The sequence below is a fragment of the Salminus brasiliensis genome, chromosome 2 (genome assembly GCF_030463535.1).
Source record: "Salminus brasiliensis chromosome 2, fSalBra1.hap2, whole genome shotgun sequence".
NCBI classification, from domain to species: domain Eukaryota; kingdom Metazoa; phylum Chordata; class Actinopteri; order Characiformes; family Bryconidae; genus Salminus; species Salminus brasiliensis.
In genome coordinates this window covers 18,881,983-18,909,671 of record NC_132879.1, presented here as the reverse complement: position 1 = coordinate 18,909,671, position 27,689 = coordinate 18,881,983, and the positions used below count along the sequence as shown (strand labels likewise).

Here is a 27,689-nt window from a genome sequence, read left to right as displayed (position 1 = left end):
AGACTCATTGCCTGAATGGATCTGGAGCTTGTAATGTTCACATATGGAGTCATTTCTTTAGGCTGAACGGAGGAACCACTTTTTACAGTGTAGTTATTCTCTCAACCAAACCCTGACCTGAGGTCATTTCTTTAGGCTGCATAATTACTTTGGATTAAATAATTGTTCATTTCATTTTTTTATTTGAGTTTAATAAACCCAGACTCATTGCCTGAATGGATCTGGAGCTTGTAATGTTCACATATGGAGTCATTTCTTTAGGCTGAACGGAGGAACCACTTTTTACAGTGTAGTTATTCTCTCAACCAAACCCTGACCTCAGGTCATTTCTTTAGGCTGAACGGAGGAACCACTTTTTACAGTGTAGTTATTCTCTCAACCAAACCCTGACCTCAGGTCATTTCTTTAGGCTGAACGGAGGAACCACTTTTTACAGTGTAGTTATTCTCTCAACCAAACCCTGACCTCAGGTCAGGGTTTGGTTGAGAGAATAACTACACTGTAAAAAGTGGTTCCTCCGTTCAGCCTAAAGAAATGACTCCATATGTGAACATTACAAGCTCCAGATCCATTCAGGCAATGAGTCTGGGTTTATTAAACTCAAATAAAAAAATGAAATGAACAATTATTTAATCCAAAGTAATTATTCAGCCTAAAGAAATGACCTCAGGTCAGGGTTTGGTTGAGAGAATAACTACACTGTAAAAAGTGGTTCCTCCGTTCAGCCTAAAGAAATGACTCCATATGTGAACATTACAAGCTCCAGATCCATTCAGGCAATGAGTCTGGGTTTATTAAACTCAAATAAAAAAATGAAATGAACAATTATTTAATCCAAAGTAATTATTCAGCCTAAAGAAATGACCTGAGGTCAGGGTTTGGTTGAGAGGATAACTACACTGTAAAAAGTGGTTCCTCCGTTCAGCCTAAAGAAATGACCTGAGGTCAGGGTTTGGTTGAGAGGATAACTACACTGTAAAAAGTGGTTCCTCCGTTCAGCCTAAAGAAATGACCTGAGGTCAGGGTTTGGTTGAGAGGATAACTACACTGTAAAAAGTGGTTCCTCCGTTCAGCCTAAAGAAATGACCTGAGGTCAGGGTTTGGTTGAGAGGATAACTACACTGTAAAAAGTGGTTCCTCCGTTCAGCCTAAAGAAATGACCTGAGGTCAGGGTTTGGTTGAGAGGATAACTACACTGTAAAAAGTGGTTCCTCCGTTCAGCCTAAAGAAATGACCTGAGGTCAGGGTTTGGTTGAGAGAATAACTACACTGTAAAAAGTGGTTCCTCCGTTCAGCCTAAAGAAATGACCTGAGGTCAGGGTTTGGTTGAGAGAATAACTACACTGTAAAAAGTGGTTCCTCCGTTCAGCCTAAAGAAATGACCTGAGGTCAGGGTTTGGTTGAGAGAATAACTACACTGTAAAAAGTGGTTCCTCCGTTCAGCCTAAAGAAATGACCTGAGGTCAGGGTTTGGTTGAGAGAATAACTACACTGTAAAAAGTGGTTCCACATTAAACTCACCAGTACTTCACACATCCTACCTTCACACCATTCTTCATGTTTGAGGACCACTTTTCTTCTGTTCATCAAAATGAAGACCCCCCTCAGACCTAGAACACAATATATTGCCAAATTGAGGTTTAATAATAATAATAATAATAATAATAATAACTAAGCCTATCTGTACATCTGTTCTTCACCACACGATATAGCTACCTCTCATATTTCATGTGCTCACAGTGAACAGGCCACAGCCAAGCAGCAGGGAAATGGTAAAGCCCTGAGCGACCTCTGACCGGCAGGCTAGCTTACATGCACGACGACACCTCAGCTCAGTCTCGCACTGTCTAACACACACACACACACACACACACACATTACTGAGCGGACGGTCGGAGGGACTGAGACAAGACACTCGGACACACTGGAAAAGCCCTTTTTTTTGCCATGGAGCGAAAAGTAGCTCGAGAATTCCGCCACAAGGTAAGCAAGCAGTGTTTTGAGGGCGCTACTTTTCCTCACAGTGCAGTAAAACGGTGAAGTCGCTGCTCCGCCGATGCCGGAAGAATGGCGGAAGAGTAAGCATCTAAAGTGTCCTGTCAGATGTTAAAAAATATTACTACTAATGGCTTGTTCTTCTTCTGACCAGTAGTAGCCTGTTAAACAGAGCCTAGTGTTTATTTGATTGTTTTTGGGGGTGTCTCTGTCTCTCCCCCGTGTCCTTCTTTACCAGGGTGGTTTGACTGTATACCTGCGCACCTGACTGTGTTTCCTGACAGCCTCATAGCTACAGAGGCTGCCCACTGCCTTATGGCAGACAGGTGGACAGGGTACCTGGGTTGCAGATGGACAGTGGGTTTTCTGAATGTGTACATTTGGACAGTGACTAGCCATGGAGGGCTTCAGTATCACACCACTGTGCTCATGTCCATTGCTGGCTAAGCAGAGTTCAGGTGGAGGAGAATAGCTGGGCATATGTCCTATAATATTAACAGGGGCAATTACATTTCACAAAAGTGGTGTTTTTTTATGTGATGTTGTTTAATAACATTTAAAGTGTATTTACATGGTTAGTTCCATTGTAATTCGTTATAGATATGTAATTAGACTTTCAGCAGCATATCAGCAGCCTATGTGAAGTCCTCAGCTTGAAACAGATACAGAAGCTTCCTCATGTGAACTGTTTGTAATAAGCCACCGTACACCATCTGCTGTGTGTGTGAGTGTGTGTGTGTGTGAAAGAGAGAGGGGGTGTCTGACACAAAGGGCTGTTCTTCACTGTTCTAGATAGATGAAGTGGTGGAGGAGTGCAGTCAGGCGGAGAGGATTGCTTCATTTACTGTTTGGCCACGCTGCTGCTGCTGCTGTGTGTGTGTGTGTGTGTGTGTGTGTGTAGTCCATGGTTTTGCAATATAAGAATCCTTTTGTTTTTATGCTTGTATGCAGATCCTCTTCCTAATCGGTTAAAATAGCTTGACAGTAGTAGTACCTTCTCCAGAACACATTCACAACGTCTAACAGATTCATGCTCTGCAGCTTTATTGGTTTATGGTGTTAAAGTCCAGTGTGAGACATGCAAGGCCTTTATCTTGCGTATTTATTACACCATTCATCTTCTCCACCCAAGCGTTCTGCTCCACTCAGTGCTGTTCTGCTCCACTCAGTGCTGTTCTGCTCCACTCAGTACTGTTCTGCTTCATCCAGTACTGTTCTGCTTCATCCAGTGCTGTTCTGCTTCATCCAGTACTGTTCTGCTCCACTCAGTGCTGTTCTGCTTCATCCAGTGCTGTTCTGCTTCATCCAGTACTGTTCTGCTCCACTCAGTGCTGTTCTGCTCCACTCAGTGCTGTTCTGTTCCACTCAGTGCTGTTCTGCTTCATCCAGTACTGTTCTGCTTCATCCAGTGCTGTTCTGCTTCATCCAGTACTGTTCTGCTCCACTCAGTGCTGTTCTGCTTCATCCAGTACTGTTCTGCTTCATCCAGTGCTGTTCTGCTTCATCCAGTGCTGTTCTGCTCCACTCAGTGCTGTTCTACTCCACTCAGTGCTGTTCTGCTCCACTCAGTACTGTTCTGCTCCACTCAGTGCTGTTCTGCTTCATCCAGTACTGTTCTGCTCCACTCAGTGCTGTTCTGCTTCATCCAGTGCCGTTCTGCTCCACTCAGTGCTGTTCTGCTCCACTCAGTGCTGTTCTGCTTCATCCAGTACTGTTCTGCTCCACTCAGTACTGTTCTGCTCCACTCAGTGTTGTTCTGCTCCACTCAGTGCTGTTCTGCTTCATCCAGTGCTGTTCTGCTCCACTCAGTGCTGTTCTACTCCACTCAGTGCTGTTCTGCTCCACTCAGTGCTGTTCTACTCCACTCAGTACTGTTCTGCTCCACTCAGTGCTGTTCTGCTCCACTCAGTACTGTTCTGCTCCACTCAGTGCTGTTCTGCTTCATCCAGTGCTGTTCTGCTCCACTCAGTGCTGTTCTGCTTCATCCAGTACTGTTCTGCTCCACTCAGTGCTGTTCTACTCCACTCAGTGCTGTTCTGCTTCATCCAGTACTGTTCTGCTCCACTCAGTGCTGTTCTACTCCACTCAGTGCTGTTCTGTTCTGTTGTACTCTATTCTGTTCTGTTCACTTCTATTCCATCCTGTTCTGATCTGTTCTGATCTGTTCTGTTCTGTTCTGTTCTGTTCAGTTCTATTCTGTTCTGTTCTACTGTATTATATTCTGTTGTGTTTTGTTCGGTTTCTTTTTGGGGATTTTTCTATTATATTCTGTTCTATTCAGTTCTGTTCTACCCCGTTCTGTCCTGTTCTGTTTCATTAAGTTCTGTTCTACACTGTTCTATTGTATTATATTCTGTTGTGTTTTTTTCGGTTCTTTTTGGGGGTTGGAGTTTCTATCCTATTCTATTCTGTTCTATTCTGTTCCTTTAAGTTCTATTATATTCTATTCTGTTCTGTGTTGTTCTATTCTACTGTATTTTATTTTGTTCTATTCTATTTGAACATTTTCTGTTATATTAAAAAGAAACATCAGGTCAACCTAAAATAATATTTGAACACAGCGTTTTGTTGCTGGTATTTAAATGTTTGACAAACTTGCACTTAGAGTGTTGCACCAGTCTAGCGCTGTGGAAGCATGTACCTTTCTGTGTGTGAAACTTCAGTGCTCCTTAGTCCAGAGCCTCCTAAACTGGGGACACCATGTGATAGTAGTCCTAAACTAGTAGGGGTTAGCTACGAACATGAATGAGCAATAGGCTGGGGGACGCAGACATATTTCAGCTGCAGCACATTTACTTACTTATTTCTGAATTAGGTCAACTCAGAATGTTTTTGTTGACCCTTAGAGTTAATTCAGTGTAATTTGAGTTCAGGTATAATTTGGCCTGACTTTACATTTTTACAGTGTTATTTTTCTATTCTGATCTGTATGAGAGAATTTGACAGATCTGAGTGCTACAACATGACTGATTGACTATATAGTGCATATTTCTAAAGGAGGGAGCACAACTCTTTTCTGTTCTGCCAATGGTATAGAATGATGATGTTTCTATTTCAGTCTATTCTGTTATATTCTGTTAATAATTAAGTACTATATAAAAATAATAGACTTTCTTCACATGTAGATATATGCTGAGGCCCTGTACAGTGATGTAAAATGAGCCTCTTCAGTGTTAGAACACGGGATAAAGCAGGTCTAGTGGAGCAGAGCAGCACCCAAGCAGTTCCACCTGACCTGCCCTACCTACAACAATAGCATGTGTGACTTCAGTTCCCCAGGTCACATTAGCACACCTTCCACGTGATACATAGCTCTACTCTCTCTCTCTCTCTCTCTCTCTCTCTCTCCTGTCCTCCCTTTCTCTTTTTGCCTCCATCTCTCTCTGGGGGAGATGTGCTACATCATTGACTGGCCCAAACGCTTCCTTAAAACATTTTTACAGCAGTTCAGTCACCACCAGGTGAGTAGGATGCCTCTGGAGAAGTGTGATAAATACAGTGGCTTGTATAGATGTGATGTGCTCTTGTGCTTTGCAGGTTGAGTTGCTGATTGATAATGAGGCAGAGAAGGATTACCTGTATGATGTTCTGCGCATGTATCATCAGTGAGTATGATCCAGATGTGTTTATGATGTGGCGTTGCCCTAAATATTATTATGGGTCAAGTATTTTGTGTTTTGTATTTTGTCATTCAGTTATCACCTCCAGAGCCATTTTTATTTGTTAGTTGGAGAAGGGTACAAACATTTCATTTAACTGTACTGTTGCTGTGGTCTAGGCTTGCTGGTTATAATACACTCTAGCTTCCACTCTATCATCATCAGTCTCTTATTAAGTACAGTACTGTACTGTTCCTAGGAAGTCATGATAATTGTTTAACACAGTACATTGCTTTATTGGATGTCACATGCTTTTGTTTTTACACAAATTGAATCTGTTCTCTGACCAATAGAAATGCTCCAACGCAACTTGGTAGAACACCTACTATTATAATCCATTCTGTTCTTTTCTATTATATTCCTTTATATTTTAATATTTTTTAATGTGTTCTGCTCTGTTCTATTCTATCAGACATTTTATGTTCTGCTCTATTCTGTTCTACTCTATCAGATGTTCTGTTCATTTCTATTCTGTTATATTCTGTTCTATTGTATATTATTTTATGAGACATTTACTTTAGTCAGGTCAACTTAACATGTTAACTTAACATGTCAACTTATTACACAGTGTTTGGACATCCAAGGTTTTTACCTGACAGTCACAGTAAAGGTTTTTGTGTAGAAAACACTGTGTAACATTACAGTGAATAACAGTAAATATTACTATAATAAAACCAAAAAGGTTTTGTTATTTTATTAATATGTTGATTAAAAGAATACAGAAGAATGTAGCTGGTTTCTGACTGTGTGGATTTGTTCAGTTCATCCAGCAACTCCCCTGATTTACTTTAATGAGGGATATTATTGTCAAAACAATATTTGAAATATAAAGTCAATATGTTAAAAGTATATTTTATACTTAATAATTCTTCCTAGAATTTAAGAACACACCCAGACCTTTATGCTGCTGAAACAGACAAATGTATTCAGTTGCTTTTCAATTGACTTGAATAAGGGGAACTAAATAGGGGCTAAATTTACCTGCAGGTTTTTCCACTTGATCTTTGTGTGGTGGTTCCATTGGACAAGTAGCTCAAGCTTGTCTTATTGGATGGAGATCTGATAGTTTCCACTCTCCTCCACCCAGTCACAGGCAGCCATTCACTAAAGCCCCTTTGCCTCTGATATTCGAGTCAGGAGTGAAATACCAGTCATGAATGATTCATACACCAGGGCAGGACACTACATTCATAAGCAGTTATTATTAAGGATCACTTTCTTTTCAGACTGATAAGAGTCACAGCCACAGAAATATTGAAGCATCCATGATTAATGTGTTGTTTAATAGCATTTTTGTTAGAAATGGGACAGAATCATGGAGTGCATCTGGTCTGGAACAATGGACTATGAATGACATGCCTTTAAAGACCTAAAGATCTGTCACTGTTTAAGTTCAGTTTCAGATTTTTATTAGTAATATTTCCAGATATACTGAATGAGAGTGTCAGTTGACATGTTATAGGCAGAGATTGTGCTGAATTGGATAAACAAGAACATAGTGATCATGCATATTAGAAAAGCATGCAGAATCATGTCAGTCTGACACAGACGTTAAGTGTAAGACCTGCTACAGAAAGTACAGCAATGTTTTGAACTAAATCTGCAAAGCTAACTTAGAGACACCCCGTACCTTCTATTATGTACAATACATTATTTTATACGTTTTATCAAAACGTGTGATGTTTAGCTTACTTAAATAACCTGCACTGCAATGCTGCGTTGATTGAAAAATCCTTTCAGTCCAAGTTTTGTCTCAGAAATGTGTCTTTGTCTTCTTTCTTATAGGTCTATGGACCTGCCTGTTCTGGTGGGGGACCTGAAGCTAGTGATCAATGAACCGAACCGTTTACCTCTGTTTGATGCCATCCGGCCACTCATCCCTCTCAAACACCAGGTGGAGTACGACCAGCTGACTCCCAAGAGGTCCAGGTGAGTGGACAGTCACAACAAATAAACAAATAAACATAGTTTTGAGAGTTATGAGGAATGAAATGTAACACATAAAGAAAGAGAGAGCCAGTGATGAAGGGGTATGACACATCCCCCTCTCACTGAGCCAAGCCATTGCTCATGCTTACTGAAGCATGTCAGGGGAACGCAAGTTATGAGCCCCAAGAGTGCAACTGTATGTGTGACACGCCATTGTAATAGAGGGGAACTGGACAGCACTCCGCTGTAGTCAATCCAATCTGCAAACATATTTCACACTGTGGCTGCAGTGCATGAACCACATAAATAACCCTTTCTATGTAGCCAGTGTGCTCTTGTGTCATTAGTAACAAAAAAGAGAGAAAACTGATCTGAGTAAGAATGACAGTAGAAAGGGCCTGGAACAGGCTATATGGAAATGTGTGTGGTTTACTGTGGTGGTTATATAAAAAATAATAATAAAATAGATAAAATCCCCCTAAAACATTTTGCTACAGTATCTGTATCTACTGTATAATGCTGAATGTCTTCCTAAAATGTGATCTTTTACAATTACATGTTAAAAGTAATTCTAAATATTAGTTATGTTCTAGTTTACAGTAGGGCAGCAAATTCTATTGTTTGTGATTGGTTACCGCAGTGCCCTTGGCAATACTGATATTTGCAGTATGCAAATGAGTCATCTTACACCAGGGGGCAGAGAAGTCCTCACTAGAGGAGCGCTCTGGCTTGGGTCCGGAAGGTCACTGGTTCAAACCCCAGAACCGACATTCACGGCTTAGGTGCCCTTGAGCAAGGTGCCAAACCCCCAAATAAGGTGATTGTCTATCGTTCTGTGTGTGTGTTCTCACTGCACTAATCACTCGTGTGAGATGGGTTAAAGTATTGTTATGTAGCATTTTTACCTTAAAATAACAGCTTTAAAATCATGTTGATGCTCCACTTGCATGCACCAAGGAGAACAGCGTCTCTGTTTTTGCAACGCTGGGCTCAGCATGCTGCTAACTACACTATTTAACACTAATTTGTGTAAAATCCTTTGATATTTGTACTCCATGTCAGTCCACATGCTCGTTTCACTTTTCTTGACAGTTCTATATTTCTCAGCTCGTCTTGAAATGCATGTAAGGTTTGGCTCAAAGCATGAATTTCACTTTCTGAAGGTAGGAGGATCCCATCAGTCAGAAATACCAGTTCTTCCATAATGCTGCTTTAAAGTGTACAAGAATGAGCTGTAAAAAATGTAATTGTGCACTGTGAGCATACTGGTCCATCTTGGAGTTACTGTGGGGTTCTGATGAGCCATGAAGGTCACATGTTCCAATAAACGTAGCAATTGCAGAATAAAGTGCATTGTGGTTTTTAATATATGGTATCGATGGGGATGTGGCATCCGCACCTAATTACAATACGGACCATAAGCCTTGGGAAAGTGGTGTTAGGGAATTATTTTCAGTGTAAGCTTGTTTTGTGATTATTGAGAGTATTTGGTTTGGTTTGTTTACAATAATTGTGTTCACTAGCCAGTGGGATACTAGTGTTTAAGTGTGTGTTAAGTGTGATATGGGATTCTGCTTGCTTTGTAGAATTTGTCAGAACAGGTCAAAAACTGGACATTTCCCTCTGCTTCAGGGAAAGAGCACTTCTTCTAGCATGGGCTTTCCTGAGTCTGCTCTTCGCAATACTTATATAATTTATACTATTAGTCATAATATGTTGCAGTATATTATTTTGTGAATATCATACATCAGCTCTGGTTTACAGTACATGATATTGAAGTTTGATAAAACATGATATGTCTGAGCTCTCCTTTGTATGTGTGCAGGAAGCTGAAGGAGGTGCGTCTGGACCGCACTCACCCTGAGGGCTTGGGCCTGAGTGTACGAGGTGGGCTGGAGTTCGGCTGTGGACTCTTCATCTCACAGATCGTCAAGGATGGACAGGCTGGAAATGTGGGCCTGCAGGTCAGAATAAACGAGATAGAGAGAGAGAGAGAGAGAGAGAGAGAGAGAGAGAGAGAGAGAGAGAAAGAAATGCTAGCTCTCACAAAGAAGCTAAATTACATTAAAAATAGAACATTTTAATTTCAACATTTCATTTAATACACTTTAATTTAATTTTTTATTTTAATTATCATGCAAAACAAACACAAGACTCTTTTCTCTGAATTGGCCTTTATTATCTGACATGATTAGTTAAGAGAATCCATTAAAAAATCGAAGCTAAGACTGTACTGGATAATTAAGCACATTCCGTCGATGTTGGTGCATCCTGACACCACTAGATGGAGTTAAAAACCAAACTATGTTTAATTTTACCACATCTTTCCAGCAACATTTGAAGATATTGTAATTTATATTCATAGGCTTACAAATCTTAATACATTTGTGAGGAGATCTCAGGATCTCAGCCTCAGGAATACATAGAAGGGGTTTAGAAGAAATAGGGATTCCCACAGAAAAAACAGCTAATTACATGCAATCCATGACATTCTGCCTGCTAAATGATTAATGAGATGATAACTATGGCCTTTTTTAAAATGCTAATTAATACATTTCCTACAAAGACAGAAGGAGAACAAGTATAGTGTACAGTATACACCATACTTTGTTTCTCCTTCTGTCTTTTCCAGACCAATTAACGTTCTGTAATAAATCAGTGATTAACCGGCTGCAAACAGCCATCTTCTGAGCAATACATGCCAGCCAATGTTACAGCCATTTACTGTTCAATTTTAGCCAGATGGGACGGAATAGCACTGCTGCCCATTCACCCCTGCAGTTAATTACCTGAACAGAATGACTTGTGGGAGCCATCTATTTGAATTCAATAGAGGAACCTTTCACCCTCAACCTCAACCCTAGACTTGAATCCATAAACAGCTCCTAAAAGAAGCCTGTTTGTTTTATGCTTGTTGTGTTTATAGTTCTACACAGACTGAGAGACAGCTAATCTTTTTAACATGATGGGATTTAATTAACGATCAGTAAAGGGACACTTTTCCATGTTTTTAATCAATCTGTTTACCGTCTTTTGGCAGGTGGGGGATGAGATTGTACGTATTAATGGCTACTCTATCTCCTCCTGCATCCATGAGGAGGTTATCAACCTTATCAAGACCAAGAAAATTGTATCACTGAAAGTCAGACGTGAGTTATTGTGCTGTGCTATAGCAGTTAATTGGGAAAACTTGTATTTACCTTTAAGTATTTATGTTAAGGCTTGTTCATTGATTTGTTGGCATTATGTGGATAATTGATTACCAGTTTGTCACACCTTCCTTTACAGATGTGGGAATGATCCCAGTAAAGAGGTAAAACTATCTGTCACCTTCTGTTACTGTATTTCTGTTGTAATGGTAATACCATGTTGAATATACTATACCATGCATTCTGTAAGTAATTGGACATTTTTCTTATCCACAATGTCCTCCTTCCACACTCTGTAGACGGGTCCAACAACAAGTTAATTGTGGTTTCATCAGTCTATGAGAACTCTCACCCGAATAAAACAACCTTTTACAAGCCAGGTTGCAATGTTACAATGTATAGTGCCATTGATGCTGATATATGGTAATGTTTTGGCTATGTCCCTGTAACCACAGCAACAAAGGCCACATCTGGGCTCTTTTGTGGCCGACCTAATAGATTACCATACAGCTGGCTAACAAAAATCCAAGCAGACTCAAATCAGCATAATATCTTTCAATTATCTACAGTAAATATAAAAAACAAAAGTTAAATATAATGTTTTTATTTCAAATTTTAATTGTCAAGTACCATCTTCTCCACCAGCTCCTCTGACGAACCTCTAAAGTGGCAGTTTGTGGATCAGTTTGTGTCTGAATCAGGGGTAAGACCCAGCAACCCTCATTCATTCATATCATACACTGCCTATATGAAGTAACGTCTGACTGCTGTGTTGCTGACTCTCAGGAGAAGAAGAACAGCATTGCTGGCATGGCCTCCTTGGGAGGAAAAGAGATTAAGGAGAAAAAGGTGTTCCTCAGTCTTGTTGGCACCAAAGGCATGGGCATCAGGTAAAACTGCACACGATATCTCTATATCTCGATATCTTTTTCATCGGATGTGCTTGACTCAGTTGTTCACCTAAATAGGGATGCACTGATCCGATATTAGGATCGGATATTGATCCCGATATTAATGAACTTTTATTTGTTTATTACTGGATTGGGTATCGAATAATTAGGCCGATCCATGGAACTGATCCTTTTGCTTTTAATTTGTTGGTGTGAGACTGCACTAAATGTGCAAATAAATAAATGACAAATTATAATTTAGTAAATGTATATCTATGTGTTAGTTTGTTATATTATATAAAGTAATGATTAAGTCAAGCCTAATGCCTTAAGTCTCTCCCACATATGGTTTATTAATACAGCAATGGTATCGGATCGGTATCGGGTATCGACCGTATCGGTATTGGGACTGAAAAAGCCGGATCGGTGCATTCCTACACCTAATCATGATGCGCTGTGTTAAGTGTGTAGAAACAGGAAAACACAGAACATCGCAGAGTCAGGGGCCAGAAGACCTCGGATTAAGTGGTGTTCTGAAATAAGAACATTTTGGAAGGAGCAACATGTCTGACGCTCCTCCTCCTAATCGACCGTCCTATAAATACACCCTCTACCTTGCTCATGTGTCTACAACAAAGTCTTTACAACTCTCTACCACCTTGTAACTTCTCCTTAACGCGGTCATATCTCTTGTTCCTGGCTCCGCTAATCAGGAGGAGGACTGGCTTCCTACCACAAATCAGAAGCCACCTAAACTCTAGACCAAAAATGTTCTATCCCCTCTCTTACAGTCCCAACTAGCAAAACAAAACATTATTTTAATCCATAAGACAAGTCAAATCATATGATTGCTAAATTTGTGTGGAGGGAATTCTAAATTGTAAGTGTGTAATAATGGAAAAAAAAATAAATACAGAGAATTACCCGTTCTTTAATAAATGCTGATAGTCTTTGTTCTTTCATCTGTTCATGTTCTGTGATGCAGCATCTCGAGTGGACCCACTCAAAAGCCAGGAATCTACATAAGCAACGTAAAGCCTGGTTCTCTGTCAGCAGAAGTGGGCTTACAGGTGCTGCCCTGTCCAATCACGGCAATTCCAGCCATTGCTATTATGAGCCATTATCGATAAATAAAGACACTGATGACACTTAAATGTGTTGGGGGGGGGTTGTAGGTTGGTGACCAGATTGTTGAGGTCAATGGGGTGGACTTTACAAATGTGGATCACAAAGAGGTAAGCTGTTACGTTACCATGGCAACAAACATGCACACTGCCAGCAATTATTTAAACACGTGTCTTGTCCTGGATTGCCTCATGTTTCCTCTTCATTGCTAAGCTACATTTTACACATGCAGAATCAGCAGACTTGTTAGAATGGGGATTTGAACTGGAAATAATGCAGTGTTTGTGTTTTTCTAGGCAGTTCGAGTGCTGAAGAGCAGCAGGAGTCTCACTATCACTGTCCTCACTGGGGCTGTAAGTACTGTAATTCAGTCACCCTCATTCTCTTGTCCCATTGGTGCTCCACAGTGCTCTGAACTGCTCCACTGTGACTCATTAGCTTTTAGCAAAGCTTCGCTTTCGCAGATCTTTCTTTTACACACAGCCATTCCTGCAGGCTTTTCTCAGAGACAGGAAATTAAATTTAAGCTTCTGATAATACATTATCAGTCTGAAGACAATGTGATCGTAAAAATCTAATCAGATTTCTCATTTTCTGCCTGAGATGAAAACAGTAAGTTCAAAAATGTAATAAGGTAATATAGGCCCTAGTGACAACACGATTTGCAACACTGAGACATGGTTCCCTGTTTATTTACGAAGCTAAATTCTCCAAGGTATGTTATTAAAGATTCAGTTTTATGTGTTCATGTAGAGTATGTGTGTGCGTGGAAGTAGGTGATCAGATTGTCAATCTGAAATGTGTCCTCAATATTGCCTGGGTGTTTTTCAGGGCAGTGAGTTGTTTATGACAGATGAAGAGAAGCTGGCAGTGGAGGCTCGGCGGGAGCTGGACCGTCAGGAGCTCATGCACCAGAAGAGAGTGGCCCTGGAGACCAACAAGATCATCAAAGAGCAGCAAGAGAAAGAGCGCATGTCAGTCAAAGAGAATGATCCCCTGTTTTGCACAAACAGACCAAGCTTGTACCGTCATAACCAGCTTAATCCTCACTTATGTATATAATTTTGGTTGATATCTAAACCTCAAACTTCAAACAGTATTTCAAAGTTACAGTGAACCACAACAAAACGAGTGACTCAAAAAACACAAAACTTCTAGTACTCACCACATTTTCAGTAGAGTCAGTAGAGTTGGGAATAATCATATGAGTACACTTTTGGTGGATAATAATTGTATGTATGAATTTTTGCGTTTTTACCTTTACATTTCATTCTCACATGCATTCCATCCATAACATTTTGATGGATTCAGTTTTCATCCAGTTGGTGTTTTAATTTGCATAACATCAACACTGTTAAGGCTTATTTAAGGGTTTTTAAGTAAAGCCAGTAATTCTAAATAGAACCTTGATGACTTACAGGCTCATTTGAATGCTTCAACAGTTCCTTGTCTGGTTAAAGAGTTATTCATATTAGTTGAAATCCTTTTGTAGGTTGTTCTGTATATAACCTTTAACATGGTTCAACATAGCCTCATATATGGTTCCACTATTATCATAAAAACAAAAAACAAATGATTTTGCATAACTACACAGAACCCTTTTGGTCAGATTGTACCACATGCTGTAATGATTTCTGTGATTTTGTCTTTTTTTGCAGGAGAAAGATGGAGATTACCCAGAAGACTGCAGAGGAAGAAGAACGATACAAAAAGGAGATGGAAGTGTATGGATCTTATTTGTAGGCTTGAACTACAGGCCTATAATAATAGATACACTCATTTGTTTCCTGTTCTGTGTGTTTATTAGGATCGAGGCTGCAGAGAGAAAGCACAACAGAGAGTGGGAGGAAGACTGGGGTTCTAAAGAGAAGCCCAAAAGCCCATCCCCTGTACCATCTCCTCCACCCCCGTCCCATTCCCCACCTCCTCCCAAACCCAGGAGTTCTGGTATGATCACAGCAGAGATAGATCAAATAACACCCAAGTCCTTCTTCACATGCATGAATTAGGAGACAGCTCCTCAAAACTGTCCTGTCCTTCACTGACAATAACATGCTCACTACAGAAAGCTAAGCTGAGCTACTTCTATGCAGGAATTCTTCACACTCTGGGCCTTTGGTACTTATTTACATTTTAACACTTCTTTGCTGCATGGACAGATGTGCATTCAGTCATTGTGAATGCAATCCCTTTCTTTTCTTTCATCTTCCTCTCTTTTTCTGGCGTGTGTGTGCTATTGTGTGCCCTCCTGGCCCATACAGCTGCTGAAGCTGATGCTGTTGCTGAAGAAGAGGAAGAAGAGGGCAGAGAAGTGAGTGGTGCAGCTCAGTTGTTTTAGGAAGGGTGCATGTCTGATCATACTCTGCATGTGGAAGGATTTCTTTGACAACCCTTTACTTTCCCTCAAACACAAAAGCAGACAATGTGAGGCTGTAAAATGTGTTTGTTTTGGTTGGATCATCTCTCGGCAGCTGTAGTGTTTGCAGTTTAACATATTCACCCTCATTATTGGTACAGTAAATTAACACATTCCACTCTTGCTCCCATAGCTCTCAACTGGTTTTACCGTTATGAAGGAAAGTTGCCCACACTTCGAAAGGTATACAGTGTGCTGGAATGGAGTGCAGTGTTTGTAGAACAGTCCTAAAATATGTCTGTGATACTTGAAATCTCACTTTCACTCAGCTTATTAGTTACAGTGTACTTCATATCTGGTGTGTCTTTATGCTGTGTTACTTATGGTCCATGTTCTTATACAACGATATCAAAATTGCAACATGAACGTTTAGAAAGGAAAAGAGACAAAAAAGAAAAAGAAGAAGATGTCCAAGACAGACACACTCCCAGCAGAGCGAAAGAGCAAGAAAGAGATGGAGTTTGAGCTGAAGTTGGCCAAAGAGAAGGAGGAGATACTTGAACGAGAGAAACAGATGAAAATCAGTCGACTCTTGCAGGAGGTACAGCCTTCAACGACATGCTTTTGCAGCATGATTATGTGTGATGCATTTGGCTATGCTATGGAAGTGTCCTTTAGGCCTCCGGTGGAGGCCATAGTGGTTAAAATTCTACTCTGGTTTATTGTTGGTTGAAGGAAAACCTTTTGTTGAAGGTATATAGAGTTGTTTCAGGTCCTAGTTTCTCAGAAAGGCTGGTTTGGTGTGGACAGGTGTCTGAGACGGAACGAGAGGATCTGGAGGAATCCGAGAAGGTGCAGCACTGGGTGGAGAAGCTCTGCCAGACTAGACTGGAGCAGATCTCCTCAGTGGAGAATGATTCTCCTGAGGTATAATCCCTGGGTTCTTAATGCTCAGACTGGATGCAGAGTGAGATTGAATTCACTGTGCAGTTCCATGTTTATTTAAATGTGGAGCTGTTGGTGTGACTGATTTAGTTGTGTATATAATTTTTCCTGTTTAAAGAGAGCGTTTACTGATAATATTAGAGAAGCAGTTCAATGAACAATTGAATCTGACACCAATTTGCACCATATCTGGACCATCATTTTGAATTAAGGCTGCCGAATTCTCTGCAAACCTTAGGCAGGCTCAGTATTTTAAACAGATGGAGTGTTTGTGCAGATGTCTCCATCTCGCTCTCCCATGTCCACTGGGCCGGCTGTGAGAAGATTCCCGGGAGGTCTGCAGCTGGCCACAACGGACCTAGACGACATCAACCTGGACGAGGTGGACGAGAGTCTGAGAAAGCCTCTGAAAAGACTGGCCCCTACTCCTCCCACATCCAACCACCCCCCTCCACCTTTACCTCTTCCCCCACCCTCACCTCGCCTTCACCAAACCTCCATCTACCCCTCCCCATCCCCAAAGTCCTCTTTGACTCCATCTCGCCCTGCTCCCCCCTCCCCTAGACCGGCTCCTCAGCGCCCACCTTCTCCACCTGCTTTCAGGGTGCATCCTTCTACAATCAGCCACGGAAGGCCCCCCGTGTCTTCTTCCCGTATTCAGTCTCAACCCTCCTCTTGGGCACCATCATCCTCCCATCCTCCTCCACCTCCTCCACCCCCTCCCCCTCCTCCTCCACCACCTCCTCCACCCCCTCCTCCCCCCCAGCACGAAGAGGAGAGGTACCACACCATGCCACCCAGATACCACCGCCCCTCCGAACATGAGAGCGAATGGGAGAGCAGTGCCCTCAGGCAGCGAGGGGGCTTTCATATGAATGCCCCCAGTAATCCTACCTACCCTGGCAGTGCAAAGGTAGATGCTAAATACCTTGAATGTTGGGTGAAACAGATTAAGATAAAATTTTATATAAATTAATGGATTTCAGTCGAGTTACTTCTAAAATGTAAAAGTACTATGTTCAGAAATGTGTAGAACCTATACAAACCAAACATAATAAAAGCAATACTAGATCTGCGAAAGAATTATACTGGATATGTTTATTTTTATTCATATTTTAAGTCATATAGGCTTGATTATGTCTTTCCTCCAATATCTGAATATCGATACTTGGTTTTGGATTGTGGCCATATCTGTCTTGTAATCAAGATTAAGGACAGTGGAGCCACTCTCCTCCTATATGAACTGTCATTGTGGTTTTGAATGGGGTAGTGTGTCCTGTTTTGTGCAAATTGCAAATAGCTTTTAGCTTGTGTGACGTACATTCATGGCATGTGGTGCCCAATGTTTTTGCATAACAATGACATTGATTGCGTAAGCTTGCTTGTGAGTGCTAAAAGAGAAAAGATATTCTGTGTTAAGGCCTTTCTCCATAATTTTGTATGCTGATGGTTATCTGTGCTGGGTGCTGGGATTCACATTTCTTGCTTTCTAACATGTTATTGATGTGGTTTAGGTTATGAGAAACACTTCTCATGCTAGTAGAATATCAACCTCCAGCAATCCACTGGTGAGCCGTATACCCTCTTCTTTGATCAAAAGGTGTTTGCGGTGTGTGTGAATTGGATCCCCTTGAAATACTAGACCCTCTGTTCATATTGGATGCAGTGTGGTGCTTTTTTCTTTTTTGCTTTTTTCTCACCTCACTCTCCTATCTATACACCCTGGATCCCAGGGTCACTCTCCATGTGTGTGTGTGTGTGTGTGTGTGTGTGTGTGTGTGTGTGGATTATGAAGGTCAGAAATTGCTTGCTGAAGGTGATCCTCTGATTGCTATCCCCACATAATCCCTAATGCCTAATTCTGGTCAAATCTATAGCAAATAGCCCCCAGCCCTCCATCCCAGAGGAGACAGATCAACCCTGTCATGTCAAAACCAGTCATGCTGCCCCAGTCTCAGACCTCAAACAGACCTGTATTACGGCCAGAACCCACGGTGAGTCTGAGTGTGTGTGTATGTTGATTGCTATGGTAATATACAGTTTGCTTAGTAACTGAAGAGTGCTGGCAGTGGGCAACCTTTGCAACTAACCTGCTTTTGACTGCAGGCTGAGCATTTTCCTCACTGTGCTGATTTATGAGGCCACCACTGAGAATGAGCATTTCCACCTAGGGAAACGAGGGTATTAGAGAAAGGGAGGGGGGATGAGAGCTAGAGAGAGCAAGGGAGAGAGAAAAATAGAAAGAGCTAAGGGACGAGAGAGGGAGAGAGAAGTAGAGAGTAAAGGGAGTGTAAATTAGACAGGGAAATGGGCTGCTGTTCTCTGCTTGAATCATGCCTGAAACCTGAAGTCTGATTGATACTCTTTAAAATTCAACCCAGCTTTCCTCTTGGCCATTCTGCCTCATTTGATTAAATCACCACAAACACCAGTTACTTTGCCTAGCCACTGTTTCTCCTCCATCTGTCTGACTACAACAAGGCAATGACTTAGAATGAAAAACACTTTTTTGGCACCCATACTTTTAAGCATATCACATTTACTGGAAATGCTGAGTAAGAACCTCATTGAGCCCTTAAGAACACTGGTTGGAAGCAGGTGTATTTCCTTCCAGCTCTCCAATTCCCATATCAATTTTATTTAAAGAGCACTAAGGCAGCCTGTGTGTTTGTACCTCTTGGAAGCAGCTTAATTGCTAGTATATCCCACTGGGATGCTAAGGTAAAGAAAGTGATGGAGTCTTATTTGTGTGTGTGTGTGTGTGTGTGTGTGTGTGTGTGTGTGTGTGTCGACGCAGCAAGTTTTGTGTTTTTTAATACTCGCCCTCATTTGAACCCATGTAATAGTCGCCGCAGATGCTCAAACGGATGGTGGTGTACAACACGTCCTTTAAGTCCAACAAGAAACAAGTAACCAGAGTCATTCATTCCTCTGTGTGTTTTCTGTGTGCTGTTCTATCTTTGGTACCTGGGGATATACTCATAGAACTGCATGTGTTGTAGAGTAGAGTGCTTACTCATGTACTTCCATATTCCCTGGAAAGCTATATCTTAAAGATGTTTTTTTACAAGTTATTAGTAGTGGTCATAGTGCACATTTGTGTTGTTGGGTTGCTGTTAGGGATAGCTCAAAAGGCCAGCTTCTACCAAGCATTCTTTAGAGCTAGGATTCCCCACCCTGGTCCTGGAGGACCCCCAGCCCTGCACAATATTTATTAATTCATTTAGTTTATTTTCTCTTTTTTCTCCCATTTGGAACTCCCCCTAGCACTAGCAATGCTCCTGACACTAGGAGAGTAAGAACACGTCTCTTCTGATACATGCGAAGCCAGCCAACACCTCTTTTCAAACTGCTGTCGATGCGGCATTGCCGGGCAGCCGACACGCTTGGAGGAAAGCGCTCCAGGTTCCCATCTTCGCCACACCAGCTAAAAGACACCTGTGTTGGCCAACATTGCTTTTATAGTGATGATGGAAGAGAGCACCACCTACCCACCCAGAGAGACCATAGCCAGTAGTGCTCTCCTGGAGTCCAGCCGCTAATAGTAAAGCAGCATGGCTCAGGATTCGAACTTGTGACCTCTAGGCCATGGTGGCAGCACAATAGACTGCTGAACCACTCAGAGCCCAGCCCTGCTTTTTTGTTATAGTAGTAGTTTCCTGGTCTTAGCTGCTATCTTCAATTCAAGAAGGACTTGGTAATTAGCTGATTAGCTGATTGAGGTGTGGGGGAACTCCAGGGGGGGGACTAAACCAGTGTTGGGAACCACTTACATTGCTCTACCAAACCTGACATAGATAATTCAGCTAATTGAGAACTTTCTGAAGGTAGTAATTAGATGGATCAGAGAGGGTGGATTAGGGTTAGAGCTAAAGACTGCAGATAGGTTACTACTGCTGCCTCCTCTGTTCTATTTTGTTGTATTTCTCACTTGACCCTAGATAAACTCCCCTACTTCTCTAGTGCCGATAGTTTGTCATCCATAGTGACGGCCAGGCGTGTGGCATTTGCACAGTGCAGCCTCCAGATTGACTTAGCACTTTAAAGCTTTAAAGCAGCTGATAAATGACAGCGCTGGAAGCATGTTCTAGTCCAGGCTCTTAGGAGACCATTATCAGTTTCTTTTATATAACTGCATTTGAAGGCCTGCTAGCAGCGCTTGCCAGTGTTTATTATGAAGGCATTATAAAGCTGTGTCTTTGTACCAGCAAATACTGACACTGATAGTCTGATTATAAACAGCATCTGAGACTGAAAAAAAATGTTTACCAGGAAATGAAAGAAAGCATGCACTGTAGCACACATATTACATTCATCTGTTAAGAAGATTTTTTTGTGATCTGATATTTTCATTGTTCATAGCTTATCAAGAAAATTGAATGAAGCTTCCGCATAATATTCAAAATGACATATGTCCTTAATTCATTCAAAGAGCACAAATTCAATCGTATGTTTTATCCTGTTTAACTTTGAGTAGGTTTGATGTAACAACATCATTTGTATTACTTATGATATGAGACTTATGATATGTGGACTTTGAAATCAATAGCAGCATGATGTAACACATCTCTGACTATCTGAAGAAGGGAAGGGGAGAACTGCAGCAGTACCCCTGCTTTACTCATGTTGAATAAATAGCAGCTCACTCATTCCAACCCTGCTGGAAGGATTGTGTGTCGTGTGTGTGTGTGTGTGTGTGTGTGTGTGTGTGTGTGTGTGTGTGTGTGTAATTAAAGAGCAGTATAATCCTTCACTATGACAATGCCTAAATGTGTCAGATTGCAGTATGGCATTCTTTGTTTGATGCTGTTTTAATGCCTGTGAACATTTGTCACTACCTATTTAAGCCACACATAAAGGAAGGCCTGCTTTTGTTTCCCTGCCTGACGTCATCCACCACAAAGCTGCCAGTGATCCAACCAAATAAATAGCCTTTGCCTCATGTCCTAAATGTATCAAATATATATGGAATGCTCAATCCGTCTCCATTTCTGGACGTGAGAGTATGTGTGCTCTCCAGTTACTTGGTTTGTTTAAACATATACTCATTTATACGGTACTGTGCCACAGTTTTAGGCACCTGTGTAAATTCTAATGAAAAAGCTCCTAGTAAGTAAGTAAGCAAGTAGGTACACTATTAGTAAATACATATTCGATTACTCAATAAAACATTTTTATCAAAGCTCTCCTCATGGGAGTCTAGTGTTATTTATAGATATCATCCTGGTTTGGTAAATCATTGCATTTTTGATGTAATGATGGAATTGAACAAATCCGCGCATTGGCTGGGGTTGTCCAGGTGAAATCTGGATCCAAGCTTTGTTTTTTAAACTAGCTCACAAGATCTCAACTACTTTCTTGAAAATGAAAAATTCCTCTTGCTTTTTACTGCATTTTTGTTCACTCATCTGTTTTAATGTGATCTGGAGTTTTTACAGGCAGTTGCTGAATAATGCTTGGGGGCTTAAATCTGTTGCACAGTGCTGTATGTTCAAAAAGCAAAAGGGTTGTCCCAAAAGGTTATTGCATCCATACCTTCACCATGATTGACTGTGTTCAAATACAAAATGGTTAGAACATTGATTTTAATTAATAAAATGTGTTTGATGGTATTGAAAATTGGGGCTAGTCTATCGAAGCTGATGGTAAATAGTGATTGACTGGGAGGCTGATTTGTAGTGTTCAGATTCTCTGGGGAAAATCATTACACACTGGTCTATGTGTCTAGCACTGTTTTATGTCTGGGAAAGGACTGTGTCACAGAGCGGTTTCTTCTCTCATTTATTTATACAGGGATTCCAGAAATATGTGGACAACTTTGACCCCTACTCCATGGTACTGTATATCTGTAGTGCGCTGCATGTGCTAGGATGGAATGTTGATCAATTTCTACTGCTAGCCTTTACTTCCAGATGATACTAGTAGACTCTTTTGGATCTTTTCCTTGATCTTGGGTTAGAAATAATTTGTTCTTCTCTTTATCATTGGAAGGACTACCTGAGAGAGGATAGCGCTGAACACAAGCCAGTCATTTAGATGGTTTTTAGCTTCTTTTTTTTTAAGGCTCTTACATGTAGCTATCCACATCAACTTCAGCTCCACTGAAATTTCAGGTGTGCTTCTAGCAGATCTGTTTGCTTTAGAACAACTCATAATGGCTAGAATTAAGAGTATCATTTGTAGCTGTTAGCCTCTAACATAATGGGAATGACACTGTAGTAGACTCCATGCCATGGAATCATTATTTAATGTAAAGGTTCTTTACACCCATCCAAGAATGTACATTGCGTATGTAATCATTGTACCAGCATGTCCCACTAAATAGTATCCTAAACAAGCTATGATCACTAAACTATTTTGGTGTCATTGTTCTCTAGCTATCAGCTTATGTCTAGCTGTTTCTGTAAATACACCTGACTCCTGTAGCTCCACAGTCTGTCTTTGTGGCATGAAGCCAATATTCCATTGTACCACTGTTGCAACTGTTTGGATATGCATTGGACTGTTTGGTGCATTGTTTATGTACACCACTTTTTTACCTCTGTTATCCAGTTTACTCCTGAACAGATAGCAGGAAAAGATGTGCGGCTGCTGAGAATTAAGAAGGTAACCATCTCCTTATCACACAGGATTAGTAGGATGGGATTAGTGCTACACTTGTTCTTTGAAGTTAGCCCTTTTAAGCTTCTTTAGCTTACAGGATATTACCGTTTGTCTGTGCAGTATGGTTCTAAAAGTCAAGGGATCATTAGGGATATATTTATTCAGTGTAAGAGTTGAGTGAGGTCTAGTAGAGCAGGTCAGTTAATTATAGTGCTCTGTTATTATGTGTGTTCTACAGGATGGAAATCTGGACCTAGCTGTGGAAGGAGGAGTTGATTCTCCTCTGGGAAAGCTAGTAGTTTCAGCAATTTATGAAGGAGGCTCAGCCGACAAGCATGGTGAGATAACTGAAATATCATTGTCAATACTACAATAATTAATCAAACATCAAATCTTGAACTTTTGTTAAAGGTGTGGACCTTATTCACAGCTGCCATTAACTGTGCAGATATGTCTTTGTAATTCTCTCTCTATGCCTCTCTCAACAGGTGGGGTGGTATCAGGGGATGAAATCATGGCGGTCAATGGAAAGATTCTGACAGATGTGACCCTGACTGAAGGGCAGAACTCTTTAGCTCGAGCCTACAACAGTGGAGGGGTGAGAGCTTACACGTTCACTGCTGCTGAATATTAAACATAAGAACCTGTTGAGGTGTAGCTCAACACCTTTGGAGCCATCAGTAGGTTTTGAGCAGCTCTGCGCTTAACTGGTTTGAGCCTTGTCCTGACAGAATAGCATGAAAATACTGTTGACGTTTGACTGTATCCTCAGAAGTCAAACGTTATTGCTTTTGTTTTGCTTTACTACTGAAATGTCTTTGCATAATTGTATATGTAAAGGGTTTGGCGAAAATTTGTTTTAAATTTTCATGTTTTGGAAATATGTTTTACACAAACAAGAAATTTCAGTTGTATACAATATTTTTTTGCCATTATTTCATTAATAGAGAAAGAAACTGTTTTCGATTGTCCTAAAGGAACATTATATCGCTATTTCATCTTAAAATAACAGTTATTATTTAAATAACTTAAATAATTTCAGTGGTACACTGACTGACACTGTAGTAAGGAAATAACTACTACTGCACTATGTAATTTGGTGGAGCTACATAAGATCTCTTGTGAGCCGAGTCATGTTTGTGTAGGATGACTCTACCGCGTCAGTCCCCATGCTTCTTTCACTTCAGATGCTAATTCTGTATCTGTCAGCTTTTCATACACAGCTGTCCATGAGGGGTGCTCATAATGTGATTTGTGTTTACTGCAGTTTACTGCAAAAGTTAATTATTTGTGTTATTCTGTAGCAGCTTGTGGTCTGTTTTGTTTTTGTGTTTTAAGAAATTACAAAACATAGCAAAAAAATATTTTAAAGCATTCCTGACTGAATTGCCAGAGATCATTGTGACTTTTAAGAGTTAATGCTTGAGAGCAAAATATTTTACATGGACAAAAGTGCCTAAAATCAGCACCAACATAACCTGGTCATTCCTAGGCAGAGTTTTGTTTTCCTGTGGGTTTGATCATTTCTGATCTGTGTGGGTGTGTGGCACAATTGAAATTGATTTAACCAGACTGAGGGAAGAGGAAATCAATATCCCTGACAGATTGCCTTTCTTTTTTTATAAGGGAGATAGAGAGTTTTTTTGTGAACAGTTATTCATTTAAATCACATAAGATGATAATACCATCACATTATAATCTGATTTGATAGAATTTATTGGACAGTGTTTTATTGCTTTTCATTAGTTTTTCCTGACAGAAGAGCTTTCAGCACCAGGAGTAATGAACAGGGTAAAGTGTTTATTACCGCAAGATTAGGAGTTGAGTAGAGGATAAATGAGATGTGGTGTGTGAGGTAAGTGTATGACTGACTGGTGTTAAATGTGTGTGTGGGTGTGTGTGTGCGTGTGTGTGTATGTGTGCGTGTGTGTGTGTGTGTGTGTGTGTGTGTGTGTGGGTGTGTGTATTTTTTAGGATTGGATTGACCTGGTCATAGCTGTGTCTCCACCAAAGGAATATGAAGATGAGGTGTATGTACAATATCTTATTTGTCGTATTTATGCTTCCTCTTGATTTTCTTTACATTCATTTCTTTACCAAATTCTATTTACCATCAAATTATCCAAGGCATACACTTGCTCAATGAAGATTAATCAGAAGTAATGATTTAATAAGTGATTTCTTTTCATTGAGCTACTTTAAGTCCTTATGTTCTTTTAGTTGATCCAGCTTTCCGCTTTTTGGCACACACTTCTTTTGCATACCCTATTGATTTTACATTGAAAGTATTGTGTATGCATATTGAAGGCTGTAATAAAATGTGATGTAAAAGGAGCAGGCCTTTAGTGTGTATGTGTCTATGCTGAATGTGTGCCTGTCCTGTGCACTACATGTCCAGCCCTAAAGCAGCATCAGTCAGTTCCACTCCAAACAGAAAGGTTTTCCAGGGCAGTGCCTCAGTGTACAGGCAGGGCTATGTGCTACAGATGAAAGCCCCTGGCCCTCCACCCTGATCAACTGCCTACTTGGGTAACCCCTTTAAACCTCTGACCCCCATACAAACTAGATTGAGTGTATGTATCATGTACATGTGACGGTCTCTCTCTCTCTCTCTCTCTCTCTCTCTCTCTCTCTTTCTCTCTCTCTCTTTCTTTCCATACGGAAGCCCACTTGTGCTTGTGTTTTAAACATTAGTAAATATGACAATGTAACAATTGGCCTGCTTTATTTTGGCCATGACCATTTATAATTGTTTAAAATTATATAAATTGTTCACAGAACACAGTACAAATATTCAGTTTGATTTTTAAGCTTTCACTCATATCAGAACTGCAAAGGGTAGTATCACTACCAGTGATCAATATATTGGACAGCCCTAGTCCTACTTCTCTGTAAGTAGTTCGTCAGTATGAGAAATGCTGTGAAACATGTCTTAAAGATTTACTCAAGAAGTCTTTAAATTCTTTTGTAATGTAATCTGAACCCTAGTGAGCTCAGTACCTATGCATCCCAAGCCAGAACCTTTGGCAATCAGTCTGATTGATGTTGTTCCAGGGGACTGTTACATGTCATGACTCATACAGATAGATATTGATTGGATGGTTTGATGTTAGACCCCGCTACAGCATGTTGCTATTCACTTTCCTCAGTTGTACTGAGCACAGATTTATTAGGGTTATGTTAAAGCGATATTGATTCGCCTATTAAAGGGCCCATATTGTCATACATGAGTTAACTACTGCAGTGTCAGATGTGTAGTAGCCATCTGTGTTAAATTCAAGTATTCTATTGTGGATGCAACTGTGGCTTCTATTGACAGGGGTGGGTATGGGTGTGGATGAGCAAGGGTGCAGGATGGGAAAAGGACATTGTTTTGCCATCTGTTAAATGAAATAACATTAATCAAATGAAATCTGAATTTCCCTTGTTTTGTTTAAATAAAAAGTTTGATGTGCTGCATAAACATTGTTAAACTTTCATTCCACAGTTTAGGCAATCCACACAGTCCACATATGGAAACTAAGCTGAGAAAAGGCTTGTTTTGAATCCACTGTTTCTGTGACAAACAAAATAACTGTTGATTCAAACTTTTCCTATTCACTTTTTATGGAGTGCTTCAGTCTGTTTCAGCCTGTAGCCAATCAGCATAGAGCTCAATAACAAAAAACAGTCTTAAAGGCACAGTAACAAAAACAGCCTACACTGAGGTGTATTATTCAGTACTTCTGTACAAACTGGTGAGGCTGTTCTTCGGTAAAAGAAGTTATATTTAATATAATACCTTTGGCCCACTGGCAATCCATAGGCTTTTACAGGGATTAACTGTAGGGAATAAAGAGAGGTTAGAAAATAGTCATGTACAAAATTAATCATGACTGTTCTTGGTACACAAAGATTAACCCACCCAAAGATTATAAATGCACAAAATGAAGTATAGGAAACATGTAGAATATGGGCCCTTTAACAGTTTGCTCTTTGTACACCTTTGTAATAAAGGTGCTGCATATGGTTCTTCATTGAAACAAAAGTGGTTCTTTTATGGAATCGCTCAAAGAACCATTTGAAGCAAGCGTGAGTCAGAGAACTTAGCCGTAATGAGAGGGTGTCCTTTCATCTAGCAACATGCTGTGCAAGGGATGTGTTTCTATCCCAGTATCTCCTTTAGTCCCACTGCGTATCTCTCTTTGTGTGAAGGTGTGAGACCGAGTAAAAGTCTCTTGAGCATTTAACGCTAACCTTAAACATCTCATTTCTTGCAGAACGTTCTTCTAAGGCCCGTTCTCTCAGCCTGTGCACACATGAGGATCATCTGTCATGAGGATCATGCTGTTTATCTTCAGCAGTTTTGATAAATTAAATATGTGTATTCTGTTTGTATGTTCACATATGATATATATATATATATATACAATCATCCCACCAAAACCTTGTATCTCACCTTTTGCTGATATGATGTGAACCTGGCAGGTGTTCTTTCTTTATATTATTTCACCATTTTAAGATGAATGGACCAATAGAAATGCTCTAAAATGACTTGGATTAAAATCTTCTTCCATTGAATTCCATTTTTGCTTTCCCTTTAAAAGTTGCCATTTTAAAAATACAAGGTTTTTGTGTGGCAGTTATGATATGTATATATTTATATGATGGGACACTCACAGATTTACTGCACCTGTAACTGTTTGTCCAGAACACACTCCAGACGAGCTCATGAGCTTTGTAAGGCCAATAAAAATTTATTCTCTGTGGTTATTCTGTCTGTTATGCCTGTTCTTCCTGTGAGTCCTGCTTAATTGATTGTATAATTGATACCCAAAGAGACTCCCATAGACCTGCTGGGTTAATAAATAACTGACCTCCTTCATCTGTTGCTCTTCCATTCATCGTCTGTAGGGGGCAGTAGCAGGCTTCAGGGCATTGAGCTCACTTGCTGACATTCAGAGGGCAGTTTTTTTGTTGTTCATGTCTAGCCTCTTTCTGTCCTTCTGAGAGCTATTTCTCACTTTATGCCCTAACATATTAGACTAGATTGATTCCT

At 40.4% G+C, this 27,689-nt stretch overlaps 1 protein-coding gene across 5 annotated transcripts; it reads left to right on the top strand.

Annotated features, from left to right (window-relative positions):
* Positions 1 to 1,806: 1,806 nt before the first annotated feature.
* ush1c (Usher syndrome 1C) lies at positions 1,807 to 27,413 on the top strand. 5 transcript variants are annotated; one of them, XM_072673626.1, is made up of 27 exons: positions 1,807 to 1,983; positions 5,533 to 5,600; positions 7,440 to 7,583; positions 9,409 to 9,547; positions 10,624 to 10,732; positions 10,872 to 10,896; positions 11,378 to 11,435; positions 11,519 to 11,622; positions 12,608 to 12,692; positions 12,798 to 12,857; positions 13,044 to 13,100; positions 13,579 to 13,721; positions 14,406 to 14,471; positions 14,555 to 14,694; positions 15,297 to 15,346; positions 15,537 to 15,704; positions 15,914 to 16,030; positions 16,326 to 16,961; positions 17,563 to 17,616; positions 17,926 to 18,042; positions 18,895 to 18,966; positions 21,842 to 21,883; positions 22,601 to 22,654; positions 22,890 to 22,989; positions 23,140 to 23,249; positions 24,626 to 24,681; positions 25,050 to 25,240. In XM_072673626.1, exons 1-27 carry the CDS (start codon positions 1,948 to 1,950, stop codon positions 25,162 to 25,164), a joined length of 2,925 nt encoding a protein of 974 aa, XP_072529727.1. In that variant the 5' UTR covers positions 1,807 to 1,947; the 3' UTR covers positions 25,165 to 25,240. The 5 variants fall into 5 exon arrangements, with proteins under 5 accessions (XP_072529727.1, XP_072529728.1, XP_072529725.1 ...); XM_072673627.1 differs by having other exon boundaries at positions 16,326 to 16,988; positions 18,895 to 18,957; XM_072673624.1 differs by lacking the exons at positions 15,297 to 15,346; positions 15,537 to 15,704; positions 15,914 to 16,030; ... (2 more) ...; positions 17,926 to 18,042; positions 18,895 to 18,966 and adding exons at positions 15,009 to 15,058; positions 26,911 to 27,413 and having other exon boundaries at positions 1,824 to 1,983; positions 25,050 to 25,180.
* The last annotated feature ends 276 nt before the right edge of the window (positions 27,414 to 27,689 follow it).

What these genes read in the sequence shown, in the direction of transcription:
- ush1c (XM_072673627.1), top strand. Translation starts at nt 1,948, where the DNA reads ATGGAGCGAAAAGTAGCTCGAGAATTCCGCCACAAG. An exon ending in GAGCCTACAACAGTGGAGGG is followed by an intron (nt 23,250 to 24,625) that starts GTGAGAGCTTAC and finishes TGTATTTTTTAG; the next exon opens with GATTGGATTGACCTGGTCAT. An exon ending in AAGGAATATGAAGATGAGGT is followed by an intron (nt 24,682 to 25,049) that starts GTATGTACAATA and finishes CTACATGTCCAG; the next exon opens with CCCTAAAGCAGCATCAGTCA.